We start from the raw sequence: 24863 nt of genomic DNA, 5'->3' as shown, positions 1-24863 counted from the left end.
TGTGCTATTATATCTAGGTGATATATTGAGTATTGTAGCTCGTCTTCAATTGCAACAAAAAGAACTTGACCATCTGCATATAATAATGTATCTAGAGTACAATTTCGGAATAATAATAATAATAATAGTAATAATAATAATAATAATAATAATAATAAAATTATTTACAATTTAAGGTACGGTCACACGTCGCTACTTTTGCTGCGCAACTTTTGTACTGCAGCTGCAAAAGTTGCGTGTCGTGTTCACACGCAAGCCAAAAGTAGCGCGCTGCATGCTACTTTTCGTGCTGTGCAACCCGAGTGCTGCAAAAGTTGCAACTGGAGGTTGCGAGTCTGTTCACACGCAAGGCGCTACTTTTGCAGCCGCAGTCATGCTGCAGGTTTCCATCTCCGTGTTGACTTCTCAATATACATTTTGTGGTTATGTTCGCATTATTAATAAACTCATGCGAAAGCTTACTTATCTATTATTTCCTTTTCTGTTCTAACTAGTATTCAGAAATTGACATTATTTTTACTATAAAGCTTTTAAAAATGCCTATATACTTAAATGATAACCAACAGCATATTCACGTAATCAATGTTGGCAACCCTCCTGTTTGAAACCATGCTACGGAAAATTAAAAATATGAATTATATTGTCAGCAAATATGCTCAGACTGTGTTGTGCATTTAATAACTGTTACAAATAATTTAATTTCATCACATCTTACTTACTTACTTACTTTTGAGGGTTTCTCCACTATTTAGCGGTTACCCTGTATTCCCATTCGCCAATCTTCCCGGTCAAGCCATTCATCTCCTTCCAGGGACCTGTCACTCATCAATCTATGGATCTGTCCTCTCCAGGTTGTTCTTGGCCTACCCCACTTCCTTCTACCATGAGGTGACCATTCCAAAAGAGTTTTAGGCCACCTACTTTCTTCCAGTCTTCTGACATGTCCATACCATTGAAGAGTTCGTCTCTCAATTCTGTCCATCACTGTCTCCTCCATATCCATCATCCGTCTCACTTCTTCATTTCTCCTTCTTTCTAATCTGGAAACTCTGGCACTACGTCGTATTCCGTCCATTTCCACTGCCAAAATCTTAGATTTTTTACTTTCTATCAATGTCCACTCCTCTGCACCATATGTCATTATACTTCCCACAACCGCCGTCAAAATCCTCTTCTTGGTGTCATTCAATATCGTCCTGCTCCACAGTACTCCATTCAGCATCCTTATGGCTTTTCTTGCTTGCACCAATCTACTATCTATTTCGGAGTTACAGCTCCCTAAATCATCAATACATGACCCCAAATATTTAAATTTTTGGACAGCTCTAATAGTTCCTTGGTGTAAGGAGATGTCTCTTCCGTTTCCACCTACTGCAAGATATTCAGTTTTTTTCATATTTACTTGTAATCCACCTGCTTCAAATGAATCCAGGAGTTTTCTCATCATATATTTCACATCCTCACGAGATTGAGCCATTATCACTTGATCATCTGCAAATATTAATGAATGTATTGTGCCACCTTGAACTGGTATTCCCATTCCTCCACAAGACTGATTCCATTGTTCTTCATCACATCTAACATTAAAATACATCCAAACAATAACATTGGTCGCAACCGCAGCAAAAGTTCAACAAAACTGATATCAAAAATGCTGTGGCTGCAACTCTGAGAACCCTGTTCACACGTCGCTACTTCTAAGCTGTGTGCAGCATGAAAAAGTACCGGGCAGCAGGTTCGGCAGCCGCTACTTTTCAGGTTGAACCGTTGTTCACATGTCACAGTACGAGAGTTGCACAGTTTTTTGTACTGCATCGCTGCAAAAGTAGCGACGTGTGACCGTACCTGTATGTAGATGGTTGGATTTTATTTGCTCGAGTAATGTTAAGTACTGTAAATATTTACAATGTTTCTTTTTTCCCCTCATTTCATCATTAAATTGCTGATTTGTATCATGTCGTAATTGCTTCTATTGCTGTACTCAGTTGTTGCTTGCAGTGTAATACTTAAGTGTAAGTAACACCTGTCATTAAATAGAAATGAACACTTGGATTGATTGCATTTTTGCTGATGTTGACTTTCCTAATTCTCCAGCAGATCGGATAATCGACTTGCAAGTTACGTTGATCCAGAAGTTCTGTACAACATTCTTCAGCTGGCAGCATTCGCTGTGATGGCCGGCCTTGTAATGAGGCTCAAGCTCTTCCTCACACCACAGCTTTGCATCATCGCTTCACTACTGGCTTCCAGAAGAGTGAGTGCTTCTCATATCAATTACCACTGTCCTCCCAGGAAGCATTTACACACACCCGTATGTAGAAAAATGTAATTTACTGGTAAATACAACTGCCCACATACCTGTCTGTGAAACATTTGCACGTGAAAGAATGTCCGTTTTATACCACTGAACTGAACTAGAAGTTCTTCATAGCAATCTAGTAAAAAGCGTTTATCAAAGAAATGGAATTTGCGAAAACTGCTGAACTGTAAAGAATAGATGACAATAACAGTACTGGTACCGTAAAAAATAGTGTCTACTGGGGCCTATTCCACAAAAGTATGGTGTTGTACAGACGTGGACAAATTATTAGCAAAATTGAAGATTTTTATTATAGACTATATTTTTACAAAATACGATTCTTCAATTTAGACTACTGTTGACACTTTTGTGTATTTCCAAATTATTAGCAAAATTGAAGATTTATATTGTATATTTTTCAAAATTTAACTCCTCAATTTGGACTACAATTGATATTTTTGCATATTTACAAATTATTAGCAAAACTGAAGGTTTTTATTGTATACTTTTAAAAAAATTCGATTCTTCAATTTGGACTACAGTTGACATTTTGGATATTTCCAAATTATTAGCAAACCTGAAGATTTTTGTTTAATATTTTTACAAAATTTTACTCTTCAATGCAGTTGACATTTTTGCTAATTTACAAATTATTAGCAAAACTGAAGATTTTTATTATATATTTTTACAAAACTTGACTCTTCAATTTAAACTACAGTTGACATTTTTGCATATTTCTGTCTACTGTAATGATGGAAATATCCAAAATTGTCAACTGTAGTCTAAATTGAAAAGTCAAATTTTGTAAACAGAATTATCATAAAAATCGTCAATCTTGTTAATAATTTGTTCACGTCTGTACATTACAAGTAAATTCTTTAGTAAGCAGTAAAAATACTAGAGTTTCTGTTCCACAGAAACCTTTGTACAATAGTACTTTACCATTCCATACTTACAAATTACAATGAAGTTTTATGGTTGTGTTCTACAGAAGTATTAGTCTTTGTAACTTAGATACTAGTGAACTGTCTAGTATTCTCTACCAATGAAAGGAGACTAATACATATATTAGGCTGACCAGATTTTTTATGGTCCTACAGGGGACATCGGCAACTTCAAGAAAAACCACAAACACTTATCTAGTCACTATCCGTTGAAATGTTGCAGAGAATACATGTAACTGTAGATACAATTATGGAACTTTGCACACTAAATTTGTAGAGTATCTTAACGTTTTGAATTAAATGAATAAACACACGTAACTTCTATGCATAATTATGGTCACTAAGAATTCAATTTCAGTACTGATGCAAGCATTGAAATCTTTCACATAATATTGTACACACTGAACTCTAAACAAACATTTTACAAGTACTTGTCTGAAGAATATATCTTTTTAAGGATCTGTACGTTCCCATACAGCTTAACACTAAGTTCTTCACATGAGAAATGAAAGTTTGTTTTCACTTTTTTTTTTTTTTTTTTTTTTCAAATTTCAAAATTTATTTACAATTTACATTTGAATTTACATTTCGATAGATACCCGAAATGAGCATATGCTCGTGCTCGGGTACAGTCCAGTAGTCTACATAAATTTTACAGATATCAATAATAATGCTGATGATATAAATAATAGTAACAACAACAACAATAATAATAATAATAATAATAATAATAATAATAATAATAATAATAATAATAATCGTGACAGAAATGATACAAAGATTGTAATACAAAATAATTCATTAATAATAATAATAATAATAATAATAATAATAATAATAATAATAATAGTGATAAAACAAAAATATTTACAATAATAAAATAAATACTAAGACGGATAAAATAAAATATAAAACCACTAGCGAGAGTTAACACAACTTAAATAAGCATATAATAACCGGAAAAAATGCCAAACTCGAAAATCAACAGAAAAGTTCGTTGTATCGCAGACGACAGCAACCACCGTATTGACATTGTGTTGTGCATTAATAATAGTAGTGGGGAGCTGAAAGTCTACGTAACTGCCATTTCCTTCGAATCTTCTCGTACAATCATGGGAAGTTAATGCTGTAAATACAAAATGTCTACGAGTCAAACTGTTCATTATTACCAGGATAAATACAAATAATACTGAAATATATTAATCGAGTTTCAGTTATAGATCTCTCCTTTTGTGCAAGAGGTATCATATCAAAATATTTTATGAATGGCGGGGAAAATATAAATTTCAATAACTTTCTAGTGAGAAGTACAATCAAGTGTATCTATGGCGATGCTAAGGAATCATTTATTGGAGATATACAAGATATACTTGTAACAAGGCTTGAATAATTTCAAGGAAAAAATTGTTCCGGGGCCGGGTATCGATCCCGGGACCTCTGGTTGAACGTACCAGCGCTCTTTCCAACTGAGCTATCCGGGAACTTCACCCGACACCGTTCCAACTTTTCCCTTTATATCCACACAACTCGCGTGGGCTGACGAAACGCCAGAGACCCACATCGAGTGCACACAATCTCTGTGTGACTTGGAATTGTGGTTTTCAGTTAACGTACACAGTGACATATATATATTATACAAATCTAGTCTTTCAGGTAAGGCTCCCTGTAAAGCAGACTTGAATAATTTCAAGGGAAAAATTGTTCCGGGGCCGGGTATCGATCCCGGGACCTCTGGTTGAACGTACCAGCGCTCTTTCCAACTGAGCTACCCGGGAACTCCACCCGACACCGTCCCAACTTTTCACTGTGTACGTTAACTGAAAACCACAATTCCAAGTCACACAAAGATTGTGTGCACTCGATGTGGGTCTCTGGCGTTTCATCAGCCCACGCGAGTTGTGTGGATATAAAGGGAAAAGTTGGGATGGTGTCGGGTGGAGTTCCCTGGTAGCTCAGTTGGAAAGAGCGCTGGTACGTTCAACCAGAGGTCCCGGGATCGATACCCGGCCCCGGAACAATTTTTCCCTTGAAGTTATTCAAGTCTGCTTTACAGGGAGCCTTACCTGAAAGACTAGATTTGTATTGTAGCAAGGCTGTTTCAGTTTTCATTCTTGACTTTTCATCAATCCAGATTGAGTTCATTGTGGAGAAATGTCTTTCAACTGACGAATTACTGACTGAAAAGACATATGATTAATGACACTATTTTGGGAAGATTTTTAAATGGAATAGAATTTTTTTTGAAGTGTTGAAAAACATCACAGCAATTTTCACCTGTTGGTTTGTCACAAAACTTTTCATTTTTTGAACTACTTAAAAATGGACGCTGCGGCAGTTCTAACGCTTCCGAGCAATGCAAATGAAGACAAAGATGCTATGTTCTTCTCAAAGAGTGCAGAATCTCATATTGTGCTCGCTGGTTCTTCTGTCTCATACTGAGAACCGTTCAGAAAGGTGCATGAATCGCAGCAGTTTCATCACGATACTTAAATATTCACATGTAAAATGTCATTGAAACAAAATCAAAACTTCTGGGGACAAAATTAATTTCCGGGGACAAAAACGGGGACATTTGCTCCCTGGGACAGCAACTCAAAACTGGGGACTGTCCCTGGAAATCAGGGACATCTGGTCAGCCTAACATACATGTACTAATACGATTTAAATATATTTATTTCATAATATTAACACAGTCTAGTATATACAGTCGCGAAGCTTGGGGTTATTTTTTGTATTTCTCGCGATAGTTGCTAGCCGCTTGGAGCGTGTGTTTACTAGGAACACTAGATTGTGTCACTGCCATCGTGATCTAATACAGCCCGTAAGGCGGACCATGTGACTCGCTTAACCCGATCACAATGGGCGGTGTTTCAACCATATAAATTAATTAGAATGCATAAAAGTAACATGTATTTCCCTAAAATGTAGTGTAATTGCATTAATAAAATTTAAAACAATGATTAGGAGACATTCAGACATAATTCCTTGCAAGTTAAGGTGTAATATTATTTTTTGTGTGAGAATTACGTTGTTCGTATGTGTAATAGACCTACCAGTCATTATTTCGATTAAATATTGCGAAATTATTGTACATTCATTTATGCACGATTTAATAATTTTCAGTTGCACCGCACGAATATTTAGATATGTTGAAATTATAGGTTATGTTTACTGTCCCAGTTGCCCCTTTCTGTCTAATTTTAGTGGTCTCCAATGCCTTGCCATTCATATGGAAATATTATAGGTTATGTTTACTATATCTTATATTCCTAAATTCGCAATTACACATTATAATTAAGCATAATGTCATGTATGATACTTCGCACATTCAGTTTGTCTGTATTTTAATACTACAATTGAGTACTGTACTGAATTATTATATTTATCTACTACCTAAGAGAAGAAGTAACAATCGTACGTACACTAATTTCATAAGAGTGGTATGATAAATTTTCTGTCTTTATCAAGGAAGGTAGATGTGGTATATTAAAATCACAATATAAATTCTTTTTTATTAAACCCCAAAATAGCTTCCATTCTAAACTTAAAATGTTGATGCGAAAAGATTATGTTAACATGTAAAATTCTCTTCACATTAAAATAACACAGTTTTGTAATTATTTCTTCCACATAGGCTATTATGCAACAAGAAGTAAAGGGAACTTATGGACACATTACACTAAATAAAACTTAGCTATAATATGCAATAAAGTTATAATATAATAATTCACTGAGCTCCATACACTGAAATAGAAAACCCGAACATATATTACGGCTGGTCTAGATCGAAAAGGCATTGACTGTGCCGTATTTCGCATTGTTGTGAAAAGTTGTTTAAACTGTGAAATGTTCGTTATCGGTTGTAATAACTATAAATGGCTAAAATACAATAATTTGAGTAATAATATGGGACAAGGAGACGTTTGTTGCACTATAAATTCTAAGAAGAAGAGGTCAGAGTTATCCTTCCGAAAGATCCAGGAATGTGAGTTTATAAAATATAATATATACTTTATGAAAATAATATATAAACCTTATGTATTTCGTATTTCATTAATGGAAGGAAGGTGTTAATTTTTCAAAAGAATACGATATCGAAAGTACAATACATTTTATCGTCTGCTAGGGAAAGAGTCTGTGATGAGGCGATAGTAGCGATCCTGGTGGCTAATGGATGCATATTTCAACTGTCTATGTTTGCATATTTAGTAAGTATCGAGCTTCGCAACTGTATATACTAAACTGTGATATTAAGATATATATTTTGATAATTTGTGCTACAGAATTATCTTTTCTTGCTTCTACTTCCTTCAAAAGAAACAATTTCATATCCTTTGACACCATTTCAATAATTTTGCAGCGTCTGTAATTTCGTAACAATTAACTTTATGGGTGAAGATAGTTATTACAATGTTATTTCTTAGTTTAAAATCATCTGCCACTTTTGTCTCTCACAGTTTAGAATTGTTTTCTAAGCCTTCCATCATGGCTTCTTGAAGCTCGCAATTGAGATCTATTGATGACATTTAGTTGTATTCTGATGTGAACCTGAAAATTGTTTTTTTATTGCAGTATATTCGATTCATAAGAACAATCGAAGTGCACTGGGCCATCTTGGCGATCATCATCAGTGGAATGAGTGTGCGAGGCATCCGTAATCTCAGTGAGCAGAGAAATATCTTAGGTAATCCAATTGTTTTATGAATGTTGTTGTGTCTAAGTTAAATATCATATTGGCCCGAATCTAGTATGATGTGTGTGTGTTTTTTTTTCATAAAAACAACCATATGAAAACCATAAAACCATACTCGTGTTGTAATTTATTTCAGCCTAACCCTTTTCTGTCATAAAAGAAGTCTAAACGAGAAATCCTTCTTAAAAAGAAATTACTTCCAGAGGCTTGTTTCACGAAAATACAAATTACAATTGTACAAATTTAAAGGGTTGGGTACAGCTTACAGCAGTAAAATTTTGGAAATATTCAACATTTTTTTTCTCCATTACTGTATCTTGTACAATAATGAAAATTGGTATGTTTAAAACACTGTCCTTCTGCAATATGAAAAAAATATTTTTACGATTTAAATAAAAAAATTATTTACATTTTTTTTTTCAACTTTTTTTTTAGTAGGTTATTTTACGATGCTTTATCAACATCTCAGGTTATTTAGCGTCTCAATGAGATGAAGGTGATAATGCCGGTGAAATGAGTCCGGGGTCCAGCACCTAAAGTTGCCCAGCATTTGCTCTTATTGGGTTGAGGGAAAACCCCGGAAAAAACCTCAACCAGGTAACTTGTCCTGACCGGGTCGAACCCGGGCCACCTGGTTTCCCATCCAGACGCGCTAGCTGTTACTCCACAGGTGTGGACCTTTTCAAAATTCAGTTCACTGTGCAGTGATGAAGCATTTCTCTCATAACTCAAAAACTATCCAACATTCTGTGATTAAATTTTTGTGTATATTTTTATACATGTCATATCAACAATATGTTGCTAGATCACTTCTCTACCTTCGATAGATTGTCTGATAAAAAATAAATTCGTTTAAAAAAATGGTCAAATATCAGTATTTTCTTCTAACACAAAATAAAAACAGTATTATTTATTTAACTTAAAAATGATTTGAGCTGGGTTCCTGAATTTTTTTATACAAGCAGGTCTACCAAGTAGCACTAAAACCGCAATCATTTAGAATTGCTTGTTCCTAAAGAATAAACTCTGTGGCCGGGAGGAAAAAGGTCTTAAGTCAATTTTTTGTGAAAATGAGATTTTTATATATTCTGAAAGCAGAAACAATTCTCTACAATCTGGTAAAACGGCTAAAGTCAAATAAGACTCCTGACTGGATTTATAGAGCGTTACCAAATGTCCTAAGTACTTCTTGAATTGAGCACACACAGAATAAAGGACTTAAGAATATTTAATACTTTATTCCTTACAAACTACCACATGTTTACTTTCCATGCTTGCCTATTACAAAGGTCTAACTTGTATTTTAGCCATTTTATCACATACTGATGCCCTTTCCTTTTAAAACTTTAAGTATCAGGGTAAACAGTCCTATAATTGTTTAAGACCCATTTTGCATTCCTAATAATTTACATTTCTCATTTATTTTGACATGAAAAAGGTCTTATGTTTAAATGGTACCTTCTACTCAGTTTGGCTTCTAGTCTTAAAAGGGCTTAAGTGCGGCTATTTTGGAAGTAATCAAGAAAGTTGTAAATGAGCAATATTACCTATTTTAGAAAAAATATAAACAAATAATATCCAGGAAAAACCGCTTAATTAAAAAAAAACTCTATAATTGACACCAATTTCAATCTTTCTACTGCTCTCCTGAAAAGTATAAAATTTTTACTTAAGACCTTTTTCCTCCCGGCCACTGAACTATGCCATTAAATTGGGATAACTCTTTCAGAATCTGTTCAGTTATATCATGATGTGTTACAAAATATTTCACTCTCTCTGAAGCAATAACAGCATCAGTAAAGGATACAAGATTGTTGGAGGCAAGCATGGACAGCTTTGAATTTCCACGAATTTCAAAGTGGGCCGCATTTTAACAATGAATACATACTATATTTTCACGTTCTTATACTTTCAAAGTAATCCTAATTTCGAGGAAAGTTGATGAATAAGTGAAAAACGTGTAAGTGCTTAATGTATCGAATAAGTTTTATTGTACTTTCATTTTTCTATATAATTATGGCCTTCTACGGAGAATACCCTGTGCCTAGCAAAATATGTTTAGATTCAAAAATATTAGAAAGAGTAAATTATTTTGTGCGAGATCGTGCGTATTTGCTTGGTTTCCGCACAAAACCAATTCGCGGAAAGTGTAAAATTCCACATTCAGTATTCCCAACCTACTGTAACACACATAACAATTTCCCTCTTCTTATTGCTTAAGTGACATATTCATTTCACTGCTTTAGGCTTTTAACATATTATTTTTAGAGACGTTCAATATAGTAATAATTATAAATTGGAAACTTACCACTGCAATTTCACCTAAATTGCACTGTTAATTATTGTTTTTAAATATTTGCAAAAATTAAGTAAACTCTAAATCATTACATAACCTTACCGTTTGTTTTAAGTTCGCATTTATAGACTGGGGGGAAAAAAAAAGACAGACGTATATCACGGCCTGCTGGAGTATAGTACACACAGAAAACATTTTATAGCAACAATGTTGAAAGATATTTTGGTGTTTCGAAGTTGCCGTCATTATACAGAAACCAACATGGAGATTTCATTGCAACTAATTATAAATTCGTCTTTCAGGTATGTAATAAACAATCTTCGCACAAAATAATGTACGATACACGAGCGGTATGTTTGTTTTCATGTTCTCGGAAATTAAAAAAGCTCAACTACGTTTCGCTTTTTCAAACTTTACCTCGAACATGAAAACTTCAACATACTGCTCTTGTAACGCATGTTACAATTACATATCTCGGATACACATTATCTTTTTTCGATGAAGTAGACATTTCACAGAAAATTTCTAAATACACCAAAACAATGGGAATAATTAACAACATTATGAAACCTTCCCTAGTACAAAGGCGTACTAGAATTCGCCTATACAAGACCTTGGCGAGACCTGTACTTTGTTACGGCAGTGAGGCATGGACATTGAGGAAGAAAGACGAAAGCAGAATAACGGCCAAGGAAATGAAATTTATGGGATATACAGCGGGATATAAGAAATGGAATCACAAACGCAATGAAGATGTAGTGGAAGAATTACAACTAGAACCTCTAATTAATCACGTAAAACATTATCAGAACAACTGGATAAATCACCTGCTTCGCATGCGTAGAGATAGAATCCCAAAAGTCATGCTTCACTATCGTCCAAACGGGAAGAGATCTCTCAGTCGTCCAAAGAAGCGCTGGATTGAAAATTCAACTGTGAGATCGTAACAGGCCATTTGGCCTAATACTTGAAGGGAAGAAGAAGAAGAATATTTTTCCGCTATACTGGAGAATTACCACGGCAGCTTTGAACCGTGCCATTACGTTTACCACCAGATTTAACTACATACACAATGTTGCCAACATAAGAACATGATTTTGGTCTGGTGTCGTTAGAAGGAGAAATTTGTTTCTTTTTCTCTCTACCTCCTTCGTTCTGAACATTACTAAGAGATAGGACCACTGTTACTCTCATCTATTGCAATGATTTTTCCCTGGACCACCAATTTGCTTGGACGACATTTCTACATAGAAGAATAAGACAAATCTTACAAGTGATCTCCAGTTACTAACAGTATGATCATCAAAATTGTGTGTCCATTTTATCTCGAACTAAAATCTCTCTCGCATTTTATTTTGTTTCATCACGGCCAAATGGATTTATCTCTTCGGTATCGATGTTCTAGTTGGTCATGGCCTTTATGACAATTTTTGTTTTGTAATATTGATAGACAGTAATACAATTAAAGCGGTGGCCCCTAAAAGTTTTTTTTTTTTTCGTAAAAGGCTAGGTATTTTGTCTAGGCCACAAATAAAACTGCAACGCGGTCATAATTATGTACTTAATGCTTTGGTGAACATTAACCGGAAATTTACTCTCCGTTATTTAAATGATATTCTGTGAACCACACCTTTTTCCTCTTTATTTCGTTGTCATAACCTACTTTAAGATCTTACTGCATAAGCATTTTGTTTTAGTGCATTCAAAACATCGTCGTTGTAGTGCATAAATCTTGCACTTGACTAATAGAGTGATTTATTTAAGAATATAGTCGCGAATTTTACTACCACCATTTCGATTGTCTTCTGTTTGACATGGCTCGGTACGGCCTGGTGACTAGTGGCCAGCGAGTAATGTCGACTATCGACATTGCTCTGCCGTGAGTATTATCCAGTTGTTCCGATTTTTCTATATTAGAACACCAGAAAACTTGGGGTTGTACTAGATTCGGGCGAATATAGTAGTTGATTGATTATTCATTATTATTTAACAGCCTTTCTTAAATATGTAAACTTTAAGAGATAAAATGATATGGTGACAGTGTAGCATTAGTGCTGTACCAGTAATGCTGGTAGGGGAAACACAGATACGTCTTTCGAAAATATCTGCTCCACAGTTGCCATGTCTATCACAAATTTCGTGTGATCTTTCTAGATTCGAAACTCTGTCCTCTTCAGTGAGAATTATAATAGAGTTATAACTAGATCCTAATTAAGGTAATGTTTTGCAAAGTGCGTAAGAGACACTTAATGTTTAGTGACAGTTCTAAATAATTGTATTTCAGGTGAATATAGCAATGTTCCGTTTGAGGAGCTGTTGATATGGGTTAAGACTGAAACAAATCCTCGAGCTGTGTTTGCTGGCCCAATGCCCGTCATGGCCAACCTCTTGTTGTCCACTAGAAGACCAATTGTTAACCACCCTCACTACGAGAATTCGGAACTCAGGTATGTTGCTATTTTCAGCATGAAACGTTCAAGTGGCACCTGTTTGGGAAATAGTCCGTTACCATTTGTGTATTACTCTGTGCTCATCTTGGTCCTTAGTGCCGATGCAACCTGCAACATATCATTGTTCCTTAGCAGCAGCAAACTGATGCAACGCACAACATAATAATAATAATAATAATAATAATAATAATAATAATAATAATAATAATAATAATATCAGCTTCTTGTCTATGCAGATGACGTGAATATGTTAGGAGAAAATAGACAAACGATTAGAGAAAACACGGAAATTTTACTTGAAGCAAGTAAAGTGATCGGTTTGGAAGTAAATCCCGAAAAGACAAAGTATATGATTATGTCTCGTGACCAGAATATAGTACGAAATGGAAATATAAAAATTGGAGATTTATCCTTCGAAGAGGTGGAAAAATTCAAATATCTTGGAGCAACAGTAACAAATATAAATGACACTCGGGAGGAAATTAAACGCAGAATAAATATAGGAAATGTGTGTTATTATTCGGTTGAGAAGCTCTTATCATCCAGTCTGCTGTCCAAAAATCTGAAAGTTAGAATTTATAAAACAGTTATATTACCTGTTGTTCTGTATGGTTGTGAAACTTGGACTCTCACTCTGAGAGAGGAACATAGCTTAAGGGTGTTTGAGAATAAGATGCTTAGAAAAATATTTGGGGCTAAGCGGGATGAAGTTACAGGAGAATGGAGAAAGTTACACAACACAGAACTGCACGCATTGTATTCTTCACCTGACATAATTAGGAACTTAAAATCCAGACGTTTGAGATGGGCAGGGCATGTAGCACATATGGGCGAATTCAGAAATGCATATAGAGTGTTAGTTGGGAGACCGGAGGGAAAAAGACCTTTAGGGAGGCCGAGACGTAGATGGGAGTATAATATTAAAATGGATTTGAGGGAGGTGGGGTGTGATGATAGAGACTGGATTAATCTTGCACAGGATAGGGACCGATGGCGGGCTTATGTGAAGGCGGCAATGAACCTTCGGGTTTCTTAAAAGCCATTTGTAAGTAAGTAAATAATAATAATAATAATAATAATAATAATAATAATAATAATAATAATAATAATAATTCTTTATTTATACTGGCAGAGTTAAGGCCATAGGGCCTTCTCTTACACTCTACCAGGTCACAAAGTATACAAGCAGTTAAAATTTAACAAAAAGTTAAAAGAACAGAGTACTAACATATTACAAAAAAATAATAATAATAATAGCATAATAAAATCAACAGTGGCGGTGCGTCAACAAGAGCACGTGAACACCTTGTTTCCATTAATGCACGACTACTGTAGTTTTATCATTGAATACCGTATTGACGTAGTGGCAATGTATAATATCAGAATCGAGTATTTTAAACTTCCCGCATCTTGCATAAATTTCTTATGTAAACTTGGAAACATCCGTTCACGTACAAGCCGTGCTCTTTCCAAGAAGGTTACAGGAATTTCACGCATGCGCGGGAGAAAATTTTCTTTCGCTGGCCGCTTATGACTCGTCAAGAGCACAAAGCGTTAAGTGAACAGTGAATCTATCCTACAGAAGTCAGGTGCATCGATGCTATCGTTCACGTGCTATATCTCGAGGAAGAAATTTAATAGTCTGTATTCTAGCCTGTAGGTGTCAGCATGTCACTGTCTGAACATTTACTTTATGTGGATGTGTGTACAGTGCTGCTACGAGAGTGTAGTTTGTGAATTACTATACTTCAGTGTCAGCATAATAGCGTAGTTTTGTATTTCAAACACATGCTGGCTGACTGTGGTGGTGGTATGAATTTAAGTATCTGTATGGCAGTGTATAATATTTAAGAATAATATATATTTTTTTTTATCCAATGCCACCAGGTTGTCTTTTCGACATTTCTGGTCTTCTCTCCTGGCCGTGGCTTAATTGTAACCCACTTCTGAGGTTGGGGCACCTGGAAGGCGGAGTTACATTACCCCGATGATGTGATAGGATGATTATGATAATGTGGTGCCAGGAGAGGTCTTAAATCTAAACTTAACCTAAATTATGGAAAAATTCCTGTGCTCTAACCGTGAATCGAACCCGGGACCTCATGAACTATAGCCAGAAAGAAGCTTTGACCACTAGACCATGAGGCTGGTCTTTCCTTTACTATAAATTCCTTTTTCACGCCAAAATTTCCCTGAACAATATTGGCAAAAAAAAAAAAACATAAAACAATGCAATAATCCAAAATGTCTGTATACAAGGACAGGACACCTTATAACACGAGCATTAGCCCCGAAATGGCGGCAAAACTGCGTAGATCAGGATAATATTTACTGGCATGTATTCATAGTAATCAATCTATGCGAATGGGATTACAGTACTGGTATAGGCTATAGTGTATCAGTGTGTTGTGAATCAAAATATATTACTAAACACATGCTTTTGTAAATAACGGCACTGTGGTATGTATTAATTTTTAAGAAAAGTAAACAATGAACTCTGTTCAAGTAATTTGGAACAATAAAGAACTGGGTAAACTGGCTTACCAAAAAAAAATTGGAAATAAAAAGACTGGTTTCATTATTATTATTATTATTATTATTATTATTATTATTATTATTATTTATTATTATTTATTATTTATTATTATTATTATTTATTATTTGTTATTTATTATTATTATTATTATTATTATTATTATTATTATTGTTATAATTATAATTATAATAATAATAATAATAATTATTATTATTATTATTATTATTATTATTATTATTATTATTATATGTTCTTTTGAATTTATATACGGTTTTTTCGATAGTGAAACATTGGAATCATGACATTTCATATTAGGCTAAATGTACGATTTCAAATTCTCTTTGATTTTGGAACACAAAATTGTGAACACATATAATATTTTATCACGAGCCGCCACTGAAAATCAACACTAAACAACATTTAAAAAATAATAGCATAATAGAAAAAAAGAAAGTAAAATACATTGGAATATAGTAAAAACAACTCATTTAATACAAATAGTTAATACGGAAAACGTAAGGAAGAATATAACAAAATGGAATGTAATAAACAATAATAAAAAAGTAAAGAAGTACGAAAATTAAATAAAATTCACAATAAAAAGGCTATGATAATAAATTCATCAGCTGATAAATAGAATAAAAAGGAGAAAGGAAGGAAAGAAATATATAGTCTATATTTTTACAAAACTGTCGCAGAAAAAAGGGCTTATAACTGAAAGGAATCTGAATTGAAAAAGTGCAATTTTAATATATTTTTGAAACTAGACAATGTCCGACAGTCTCTGACATGTTGTGGTAGAGAGTTCCAGAGATGAGCTGCAGAGACGGTGAAAGATGAAGAGTAGGAGGATGTTCTGTGTTTAGGAATGGAGAGTGTGATATGGTGTTGTGAGCGAGTGTCTATTTCGTGATATGAGGACAAATGTTGAAAACAAGAAGCTAAGTAACTAGGGTTAGAGTTCTGAAGAATATTGAAGAGTAAAGTGAGAGAGTGAATAGTTCTTCGCTCTTTGAGACGGACCCAGGACAGCATATTTAGTGAAAGTGTGATAGGTCAGATCTACGGACATTGCAAATAAATCGAACACATGCATTATGAACACGCTGTAGTCTGTCAGTCTCATGTTAAGGTCAGTGTAGAGAGTGTCACAGTAATCAAAATGAGGCATCAAGAGCGACTGCATTAAATTCTTCTTGAGAAGCAACGGAAGGAAATTTCGAATTCCTTTTAGTGCGTAGCATAAAGGATACAAATAAAGTACGAGTAACTTAAAAATTCAACATGTGTAATGTTTTCAATTTATTTTGTAGGCCTCATAACCTACAGATATCCAAACCCATAAAGTCGAACAACCACCAACCACTTAAATGTTTCACGCAATTAAGAGGATTCGTAATATTATAAAATCAATTTAATGTCTTGGTTCTGTCGGTGTTTTATGTGCAGCTGCATTGGCTAAATCATTAGGATTTTCAGCCAAAACTGAGGATTTATTATGGCATGCCTATAATATTATTGAATTTTTTAATTTCAGGTGGAACATTACCGGCACTTGTTGTTGAAGATAATCTTGAGAGTTGTGTCTTAAGTAATTGTTATTCATTATTCCTGTAACGGATGAAATTATTGAAACCATTCTAACTGCTTTGTACATACTGCCCGTGTCTCACGTCCTGAACCGAGAGTTCCCTAGTGCTTATAACCACGCCTCTTAGGTCTGCTCGGAACGTCACGGGAGGTGCAACGTAGCGGCACGGCAGCATATTACATGTTCTGAAAACATTATCCTATGCCATCGCAGGGATCTTTACTGGTTATAATACTGGATACTGTAATCGTGGTTACCACTATCGCTATTATCTCTGATGGCGATTTCCTAAAATGTAAGTACACACTAGGCCACTCTTCATTCAGTTTGTACAACTGCTGAATTACCATAGAGCAGCATTTCTCAAAGTATGTTCTGGGGTTCCGTGAGCCTTATGTGATTTTACTTGGTTATTTAACGACATTGTATCAATACTAGGTTATTTTGCATCGATGGGATTGATGATAGCGAAATGGTATTTGGCGAGATGAAGTCGGGGATTCGCCAAAGATTACCTGACATTCGCCTTACGGTTGGGGAAAACCTCGGGGAAAAAAAACCCAACCAGGTAATCAGCCCAAGCGGGAATCGGACCCGTGCCCGAGTGCAACTCTGGATCGATAGGCAAACGCCTTAGCCGACTGGACTGCTCCGGTGGCTATTTTATACTTAGTGGATATTATAAAAATATATAAATGTTACGGAAATATGAATCAATAATAACATGAAACTACCGATAATAATAATAATAATAATAATAATAATAATCCAAGAATATGCGTAATAATAATAATATGTTTAATGAACATCTAAAACGGAAAATACCCACAATATTTATCACTTTCATCACTGGATTCTCTGCGCATCTGTTCACTAAAACAAAATATCGAAAAGACAAAATGCAGAAGTACAATAGAAATGAGACTACAACTTTCCGCCATAAAACCAGATTGCAGGCTTAAAAAGCAAATACATTCGTCCCACTGAACAGAATTATTGAGATACTAGCTTTCACTTGTCTGTTAATTTAAACACTAATAAAATATTACAGGGATTCCGCAATTACACTTTAGATTAAAAGGGGTTTCGCGGTGGAAAAAGTTTGAGAAACACTGCCATTGAGGAAAGAGTTTACGGATGTGTACACGTGATAACCGTAATCGCGATTAGGTCTATAATGTCTTGTAGAGACTGTAGTCTACAACTGGTATTAGTGTTTAGTTACAGGAATTGATGGGGACATAATCTGTTTCGTGAGGGGACAGCCTATACATTCGCTTGTCAATGGCTGATCTTGCTCCATAGCTGACGAAAGGAATCCTGAAAAGGCCGATGTGTTGAACGTAGGGTAGTAGGCACATGCGGTACGCAGTTCCTCCTACCCTGTCCCTCTGCGTCTCGCCCCGCAAAGAAACAGCTCAGGAAGTGAGGCACGGGCAGTATTTTCTCTGCTGATATTTATTTTATTTATTATACGTACCATAGAATAATTAATTAATTTATAAATGTCTGTCTAAAATACAGGCACAAGTATGAAATATTTTAACCATAACTTGGTCCTGGGTACATGGAGATACGATCCTACTAACAGTTTGGTTGTAAATCGAAAAATACTTCTGTCGACAAAATCTATGGTATGTAATCATTGCAATAAGTGAAAGTCTCAGGAATCTTCTATGCCACATCAATAAATTTAGGAATGCAGTTATATTGTCAGACTCCAAAGCAGCTATTCTATCAATAGTCTCTAAACACACACCTTCCTCTCAAACAGCAGAAATAACTAAAATGCTCTCTCAATTAATATCACTCAATAAAAGAATTGTATTCCAATGGATAGCCTACTATTCTATTGTGGAATCCTGGGAAACGAGAATGCGGATGCTTTTGCAAAGAAGGGCAGCACTGCTACTTACAGACCTGTTACTAAATCTACGTATTACTCTGTGAAGAGATTTATTAAATCTACATACTTAGACTTAACAAACAAAATTTGATAACACAATCACAAGGGAAAAAATGGAACTCTCTGCATCATAATCCACAGTTAATTCCCGATCTACCACGAAAATCGTCTGTAGCTGCATTTAGATTGGCAACAGGCCATGATTGTTTCGCCAAACACCTACATAGAATTGGAATATCAGTCCCCTAACTGCCCATTGTGCAACTCAAACCAAGAAATGGATTCGGAACACCTCAGAATCTGTGCTTCAGTGGCTGACCATGATAATACTTACTTACTTACTTACTGGCTTTTAAGGAACCTGGAGGTTCATTGCCTTCCTCACATAAGCCCACCATTGGTCCCTATCCTGAGCAAGATTAATCCATTCTCTATCATCATATCCCACCTCCCTCAAATCCATTTTAATATTATCTTCCCATCTACATCTCGGCCTCCCTAAAGGTCTTTTTCCCTCCGGTCTCCCAACTAACACTCTATATGCATTTCTAGATTCGCCCATATGTGCTGCATGTCCTGCCCATCTCAAACGTCTGGATTTAATGTTCCTAATTATGTCAGGTGAAGAATACAATGCTTTAAGTTGTGCTTTGTGTAACTTTCTCCATTCTCCTGTAACTTCATCCCTCTTAGCGCCAAATATTTTCCTAAGCACCTTATTCTCAAACACTCTTAACCTATGTTTCTCTCTCAAAGTGAGAGTCCAAGTTTCACAACCATAAATAATATCTTGATATTATGATAAACCATGATAATATCTTTGAAAAATATTGGAGTTCAAGAGGTCAAAGGACTTTATTGTCAAACGCCTGGCATTAGAAAACAACAACAATACAGTAGTTTTTTTCACAGCTGCATACCCAGATTTTTTTCTTCGTTTGAAGAAATTTAGTACCATATTTTGTATCTCAAAATTTGTGTTATTTGTGATGTTTTCCTATTACTTTCCAGAGAACGAACAAAGAAAGTTTATTCAGTATTCAGCCGTAAGGGTCCACAAGAAGTGTTCAGAATCCTGTCTCAGCTCCAAGTGGAATATGTTGTCCTCGAAGAATCGTGGTGCTTTAGGGAAAACAGGTACAGACCTAGCTGAATTCATAAATTGTATCTTGCTTGTGTATTATTTTTTGTGTGGAATGTATATAATTTTAACTATGTAATGTATGAATGAAAGAATTAGAGAAAGTTTTAATATGTGTGTGTACACCCAACCCAAGTGTACGCCAATGTGTTTGTACTCGGTAGGCCTATGTGTGTACCAGTGTCTGTCTTGGAATGTGTGTATACAAGGTGTTTCAAAAGTAATAGTCAATAATTTACAGATGAAAAGCATAAACTAACCCAAAGAAAAAATCTTTAATACTCATTGTTCCGCAAATTAACTATTGTCGAGATAATACACATTTTCTGTTGAGATTCCTCACTGATTAAGAGCAGACGTGCAGACATACTTAACTGAACTCTACTTACAGAAGGTGTTCAGAATGCTGTCCACGCATCTGAACACAATGTTGCAATTTTCTCTGTCGTGAGCTGCAAATCTTCTTGGGCAGTCCTGGATCATTCCTTTTTTGATTAAAAGCATGTTCAATCCGAAATTGCAATTCCTGAAGTGTGTTAAACTCAGAAGTGCAAACCAGGCTTTTTGCATGACCCCAAACACAGAAATCTATAACAATCTAGATGTTACGACATGATAAATGTGTTTCATAAAACTGCTAGCAGAGACTGCTAGTCTTAAAGCTGCGTGTTCGTGCCCTGACCAAACATAATATTATCGCCGCGCTCTTATGGTTAACATTCGGCAGGTCTTTGAGCGGCCTCATGCATTACATTCAGCAGGTCTTTGAAATTTAATTGTATTATTGTTTTCAATTTATTATGTCCCTGCTCTAATCACTCGCCTCAATTTCAATATTGCAACCAATAAGCTGCTTCCATTATTAAATGACACCTACTTGTCTAATCCACGTGGACTAAAACCGAGGTTGCAATGTCTTGTGCTGAGGACGAACATTAAGGTATGTGATTAAAAATTATTATTAAAGAGTTATTATTAAGAGTTAAGAATGTCAACGTACTCGTATATGAAATAATAATAATAATTATTGTTATTTTTTAATCCAATGCCACCAGGTTGTCTTTCGACATTTCTGGTCTTCTCTCCTGGCCGTGGCTTAGTTGTAACCCACTTCTGAGATTGGGGCGCCTGGAAGGCGCAGTTACATTACCCCGATGATGTGATAGGATGATTATGATAATGTGGTGCCAGGAGAGGTCTTAAATCTAAACTTAACCTAAATTCCAGACCGTGGATGAACACAGGAATAATCCCCTTTAAGGAAAAATTCCTGTGCTCTAACCGGGAATCGAACCCGGGACCTCATGAACTATAGCCAGAAGCTCTGACACTAGACCATGAGGCTGGTCATAATAATAATTATAATTATAATAATAATAGCCATTTAACAATATAACAAACTAGTGCTTATTCTTATGGAGGAAGTAGTCATGACAACGTGACGCTTAGATTGAAACCTACAGAGCAACAATCGGTCGGCAGAATTACGTTTTAAAAGCACACCGCACGTTATTGTAGTCTATGATGCCGACATGTTAAGCATGAGGCCGCGGCGATAATACATCTCTTTGATAACTTGCAAACATTCATACCCTATACTGTTTTCGCTGTAAGAAAAATCCTAATGTAAACATAAGCACGTTGCTGTCACACCCGTGATTGGCTCCCAGTCGAAACACTCACATGACGCAGGAAAATATGGTTCGTATTTGGAAACCACAATCTTGTATTATTTGAAAATAGAAAATTGAATTCCAATTGTTAAATACGATGAAACATTTAACTTCACTCATGTGTAAAACGCTATGTAAAAGAAAAGCTACTTTTATATTTTGTTATGTACTATAAACGTGGATGAATACCAACAGTAATACCGAGGTAGTCTGTTCTTGTAACAAGCTGGCGTCACTTGAGCTCGTAGTTTGTTGTTCACGTAGGCTAGTATTGAAGTATGGTTTCTGTATCCTCAAATATCCATTGTGAAGACATAAGACTTAAAAATAATTTAATTGTAGTAATTATAAAGTAAATGTTTCCTAAGCAAACGAATGCATAGTAGTGAGGTTAGGCCTACTTGACGAGTAACGGGAAATGTTTAACATGAAACAGAATGTACAACAGTAGGCGGGAACACGTACTGAGAATCTATGGCGCCAAACAGCGGCCAATGAAGCCTCACTTCAGTCACGTGCTATTGTTTACATTAGGATTTTTCTTACAGCGAAAAGATTATAGATGATCAGCATGTCTGGCCGCGAAACCAGGTGGCCCGGGTTCGAATCCCAGTTGTGACAAGTTACCTGGTTGAGGTTTTTTCCGGGGTTTTCCCTCAACCCAATACGAGCAAATGTTGGGTAACTTTCGGTGCTGGACCCCGGATTCATTTCACCGCCATTATCAGCGAGCTCAGAATATGTGCATCAGATACGTGTGCAACATCCGACGATATGATCACATATCACCGTCCTTCGCAAGTCTCTCGTGGCTCCGACTTAAAGAACGCAGAACTTTACACTCTTTGTCTTTACTCTTTCGAATTCTGCACACCTCAACACCAAATTACCTTTCGTCTCGTTTCTCTTATCTATACTCTAACCACGACGTAAATACCAGATCACTTATCTGTGGCACGCTAAGTATACCTCTTCATAGAACATCTTGTTATTCCTCATCTTTTACAATATCCACCTCGCGTCAATGGAATTCCTTGTCACAAAGTATTAGGGGCTGCAAGACAACAAACACCTTTAAGAACAGCTTAAAAGATGACCTTATTAGCATTTCACTCCAATCATACTGATTTAAACTATCACTGACTACACTGTTACTTTTTTCTTTAGAAATCATCCTGATAGTGCTGTATTTTCAAATTTGTCTCATAATAATCTCTTTCTATTATCTAACATTATTTGAAATATATTAAAATTCTATGTATTTTAGTTTAATTCTGCTACACAGTTTATTTCAGTGTTTAATTAATAGTTCATAGTATTTTGTTGTTTAATTCGTAAATAACTCCTGTATACATGTAACTCTCATCTAAATCAAATTGTTGAATTCTTTGTAAGTTCATGCATATGTATATACACTTTTTGCTGGTTGAGTGGAAGAGAAGGCCTTACGGCCTTAACTCTGCCAGCTAAAATAAATCATTATTATTATTACCTTCATTTCATTCAGACGCTAAATAACCTGAGTTGTTGATACAGCGTCTTAAAATAACCTGATAAAATAAAAAAAAATTCATACCCTAAATCTGACTTGCACATAGCTGAAGCTGAAGATTAACAAAGATTTACGTTCCGTGCACCAGAAATGAAAGAGTTGCGTTGTGTTTGTAGAAATGGCTGCAGTATGGTGGAGTTGTGGGATGTGGAGGAGCCAGCCAATGCACACAATGCAGCCCTGTGTCCGCAGTTGTTTGTGCAGAGTCCTGCACCTTTCCACCGGGTGTTCGCAAATGAAGCATACGTGGTGTTGAGACTACACAGTCAGTACGTGGAGCTGAAGCCTCCGAAGGCGTACAAACTCTAGCAACGGTCCAAGTCTTCGACAATACTCACAGCCGAGACAGACAATAACGAATGATGGAACAAAGCACGGAAGCTGTCTCGAGCAGCAGCAGACATGAAATACGCGATTTAAGCCTTATGTCGTGTTTTGTTAGCGTCTGTGAAATATGTGATAAAAGTTACATTGTGCTTTAAGAATGAATTGAAATTTGAAAGAATGTAACTTAATCCGAGTAAAGCTTTTTATATTAAAAATGAAACAGAACATCACATTTTAAGTTACCCGAAGTAGTATTGTGTAAGGTAATCTATCCTATAGGATCGTCAACAGCAGTTAATGGGAATGAAGGAAGATTATCTTCTGCAGCTGAGAAAGACGTGTAACATGTTGTGGCCTAATCGTGATAAGTATTAGGGCTTCAGTTTGTGGCAGGTGAGAGCCAAAGTCTGATTTTATTTTAATATTTAAAGGTACTGTACTCTTAGTAATAACACTAGTTTGACAAAGACTTACAAGCAAGGATTCTTGCTTGTTGGAAAGTTCATTACCTAGTTGTTAGTTGGGAGTAAATCTGTATAATGTTTATACATCCTGCAAGAAATACAAGTTACACTCTGTTCTTTGTTTGGTTTATTGTATTTCCTGAGTTTTCTTTTCAATTATTAGGAATAAAGAATGCCTGTACCTTTTTTTTTTCTTCGAGTGTGTGCGTGCGTGCATGAGATTGTGTGAATGAATCCATATATTGTCTTTATTGTCTATATATTGTCTGAAATATATCAGTCCCCTAACTGCCCATTGTGCAACTCAAACCAAGAAATGGATTCGGAACACCTCAAAATCTGTGCTTCAGTAGCTGGTCATGATAATATCTTTGAAAAATATTGGAGTGCAAGAGGTCAAATGACTTTATTGTCAAACGCCTGGCATTAGAAAACAACAACATCATATTGTCTTTAACATTCAATATTACTATGATGTCCCGAAGTACATAATAGAGTTTCATTGCAGTAATTCTATGTTTCCATATGGTGAAGAATCGGTAGAACAGAGAAAAATTATTCTCTCTGGCACCGGGACTCGAACCCGGATTAACAGCTTTATGTGTCGGCGCTTTATCCACTAAGCCACACCGGATCAGTGCTGCTCATCGGATTGACTACTACCGCGGAGGAATCGGAGATTACGAATAAAGCTCTCCACCGGTGATCTCCGGTACTGTCGTGGGTGAACAGGGGATATACGGAGGGATGCGGTGGTTCGGAACGAAGCGACAGTTAGCTCAAGGACGACCGGCGCGTACGTTAAGTTACTTGGTACGGACTGACAGTAGTTGTGAGTGGAATAAAATGGTACCAAATCGGATATCTATCGCATGGAAATTCTTTAATTTAGTTGAAGGTAATAATAAAGTCGTATGCTTTGTGGGCGAATTTACTCTAAGGCCCAATTGTATAAAACTCCCTGACTAAAGATCAACTTTGATCGAAGATC

The 24863-nt window shown here is 35.7% G+C and overlaps 1 protein-coding gene across 3 annotated transcripts in view; it reads left to right on the top strand.

Moving 5' to 3' along the window:
* The window catches only part of LOC138714699 (protein C-mannosyl-transferase DPY19L1), a 52248-nt gene extending 28241 nt beyond the window's left edge, over window positions 1-24007 (top strand). For 2 of the 3 annotated variants that reach the window (XM_069846765.1, XM_069846764.1), the window contains 5 exons: window positions 2095-2254; window positions 7816-7927; window positions 12517-12679; window positions 19727-19852; window positions 23198-24007. In XM_069846765.1, the coding sequence (XP_069702866.1) occupies window positions 2095-2254; window positions 7816-7927; window positions 12517-12679; window positions 19727-19852; window positions 23198-23390 (754 nt within the window). In that variant the 3' untranslated portion in view covers window positions 23391-24007. The remainder of the gene's footprint in view (window positions 1-2094; window positions 2255-7815; window positions 7928-12516; window positions 12680-19726; window positions 19853-23197) is intronic. The other variant, XM_069846768.1, reaches the window with a different exon arrangement.
* The last annotated feature ends 856 nt before the right edge of the window (window positions 24008-24863 follow it).

The sequence above is a fragment of the Periplaneta americana genome, chromosome 15, assembly GCF_040183065.1.
Source record: "Periplaneta americana isolate PAMFEO1 chromosome 15, P.americana_PAMFEO1_priV1, whole genome shotgun sequence".
NCBI classification, from domain to species: Eukaryota; Metazoa; Arthropoda; class Insecta; order Blattodea; family Blattidae; genus Periplaneta; species Periplaneta americana.
The sequence above is the reverse complement of the archived record's forward strand: the minus strand, read 5'-3'. Positions and strand labels throughout refer to the sequence as shown.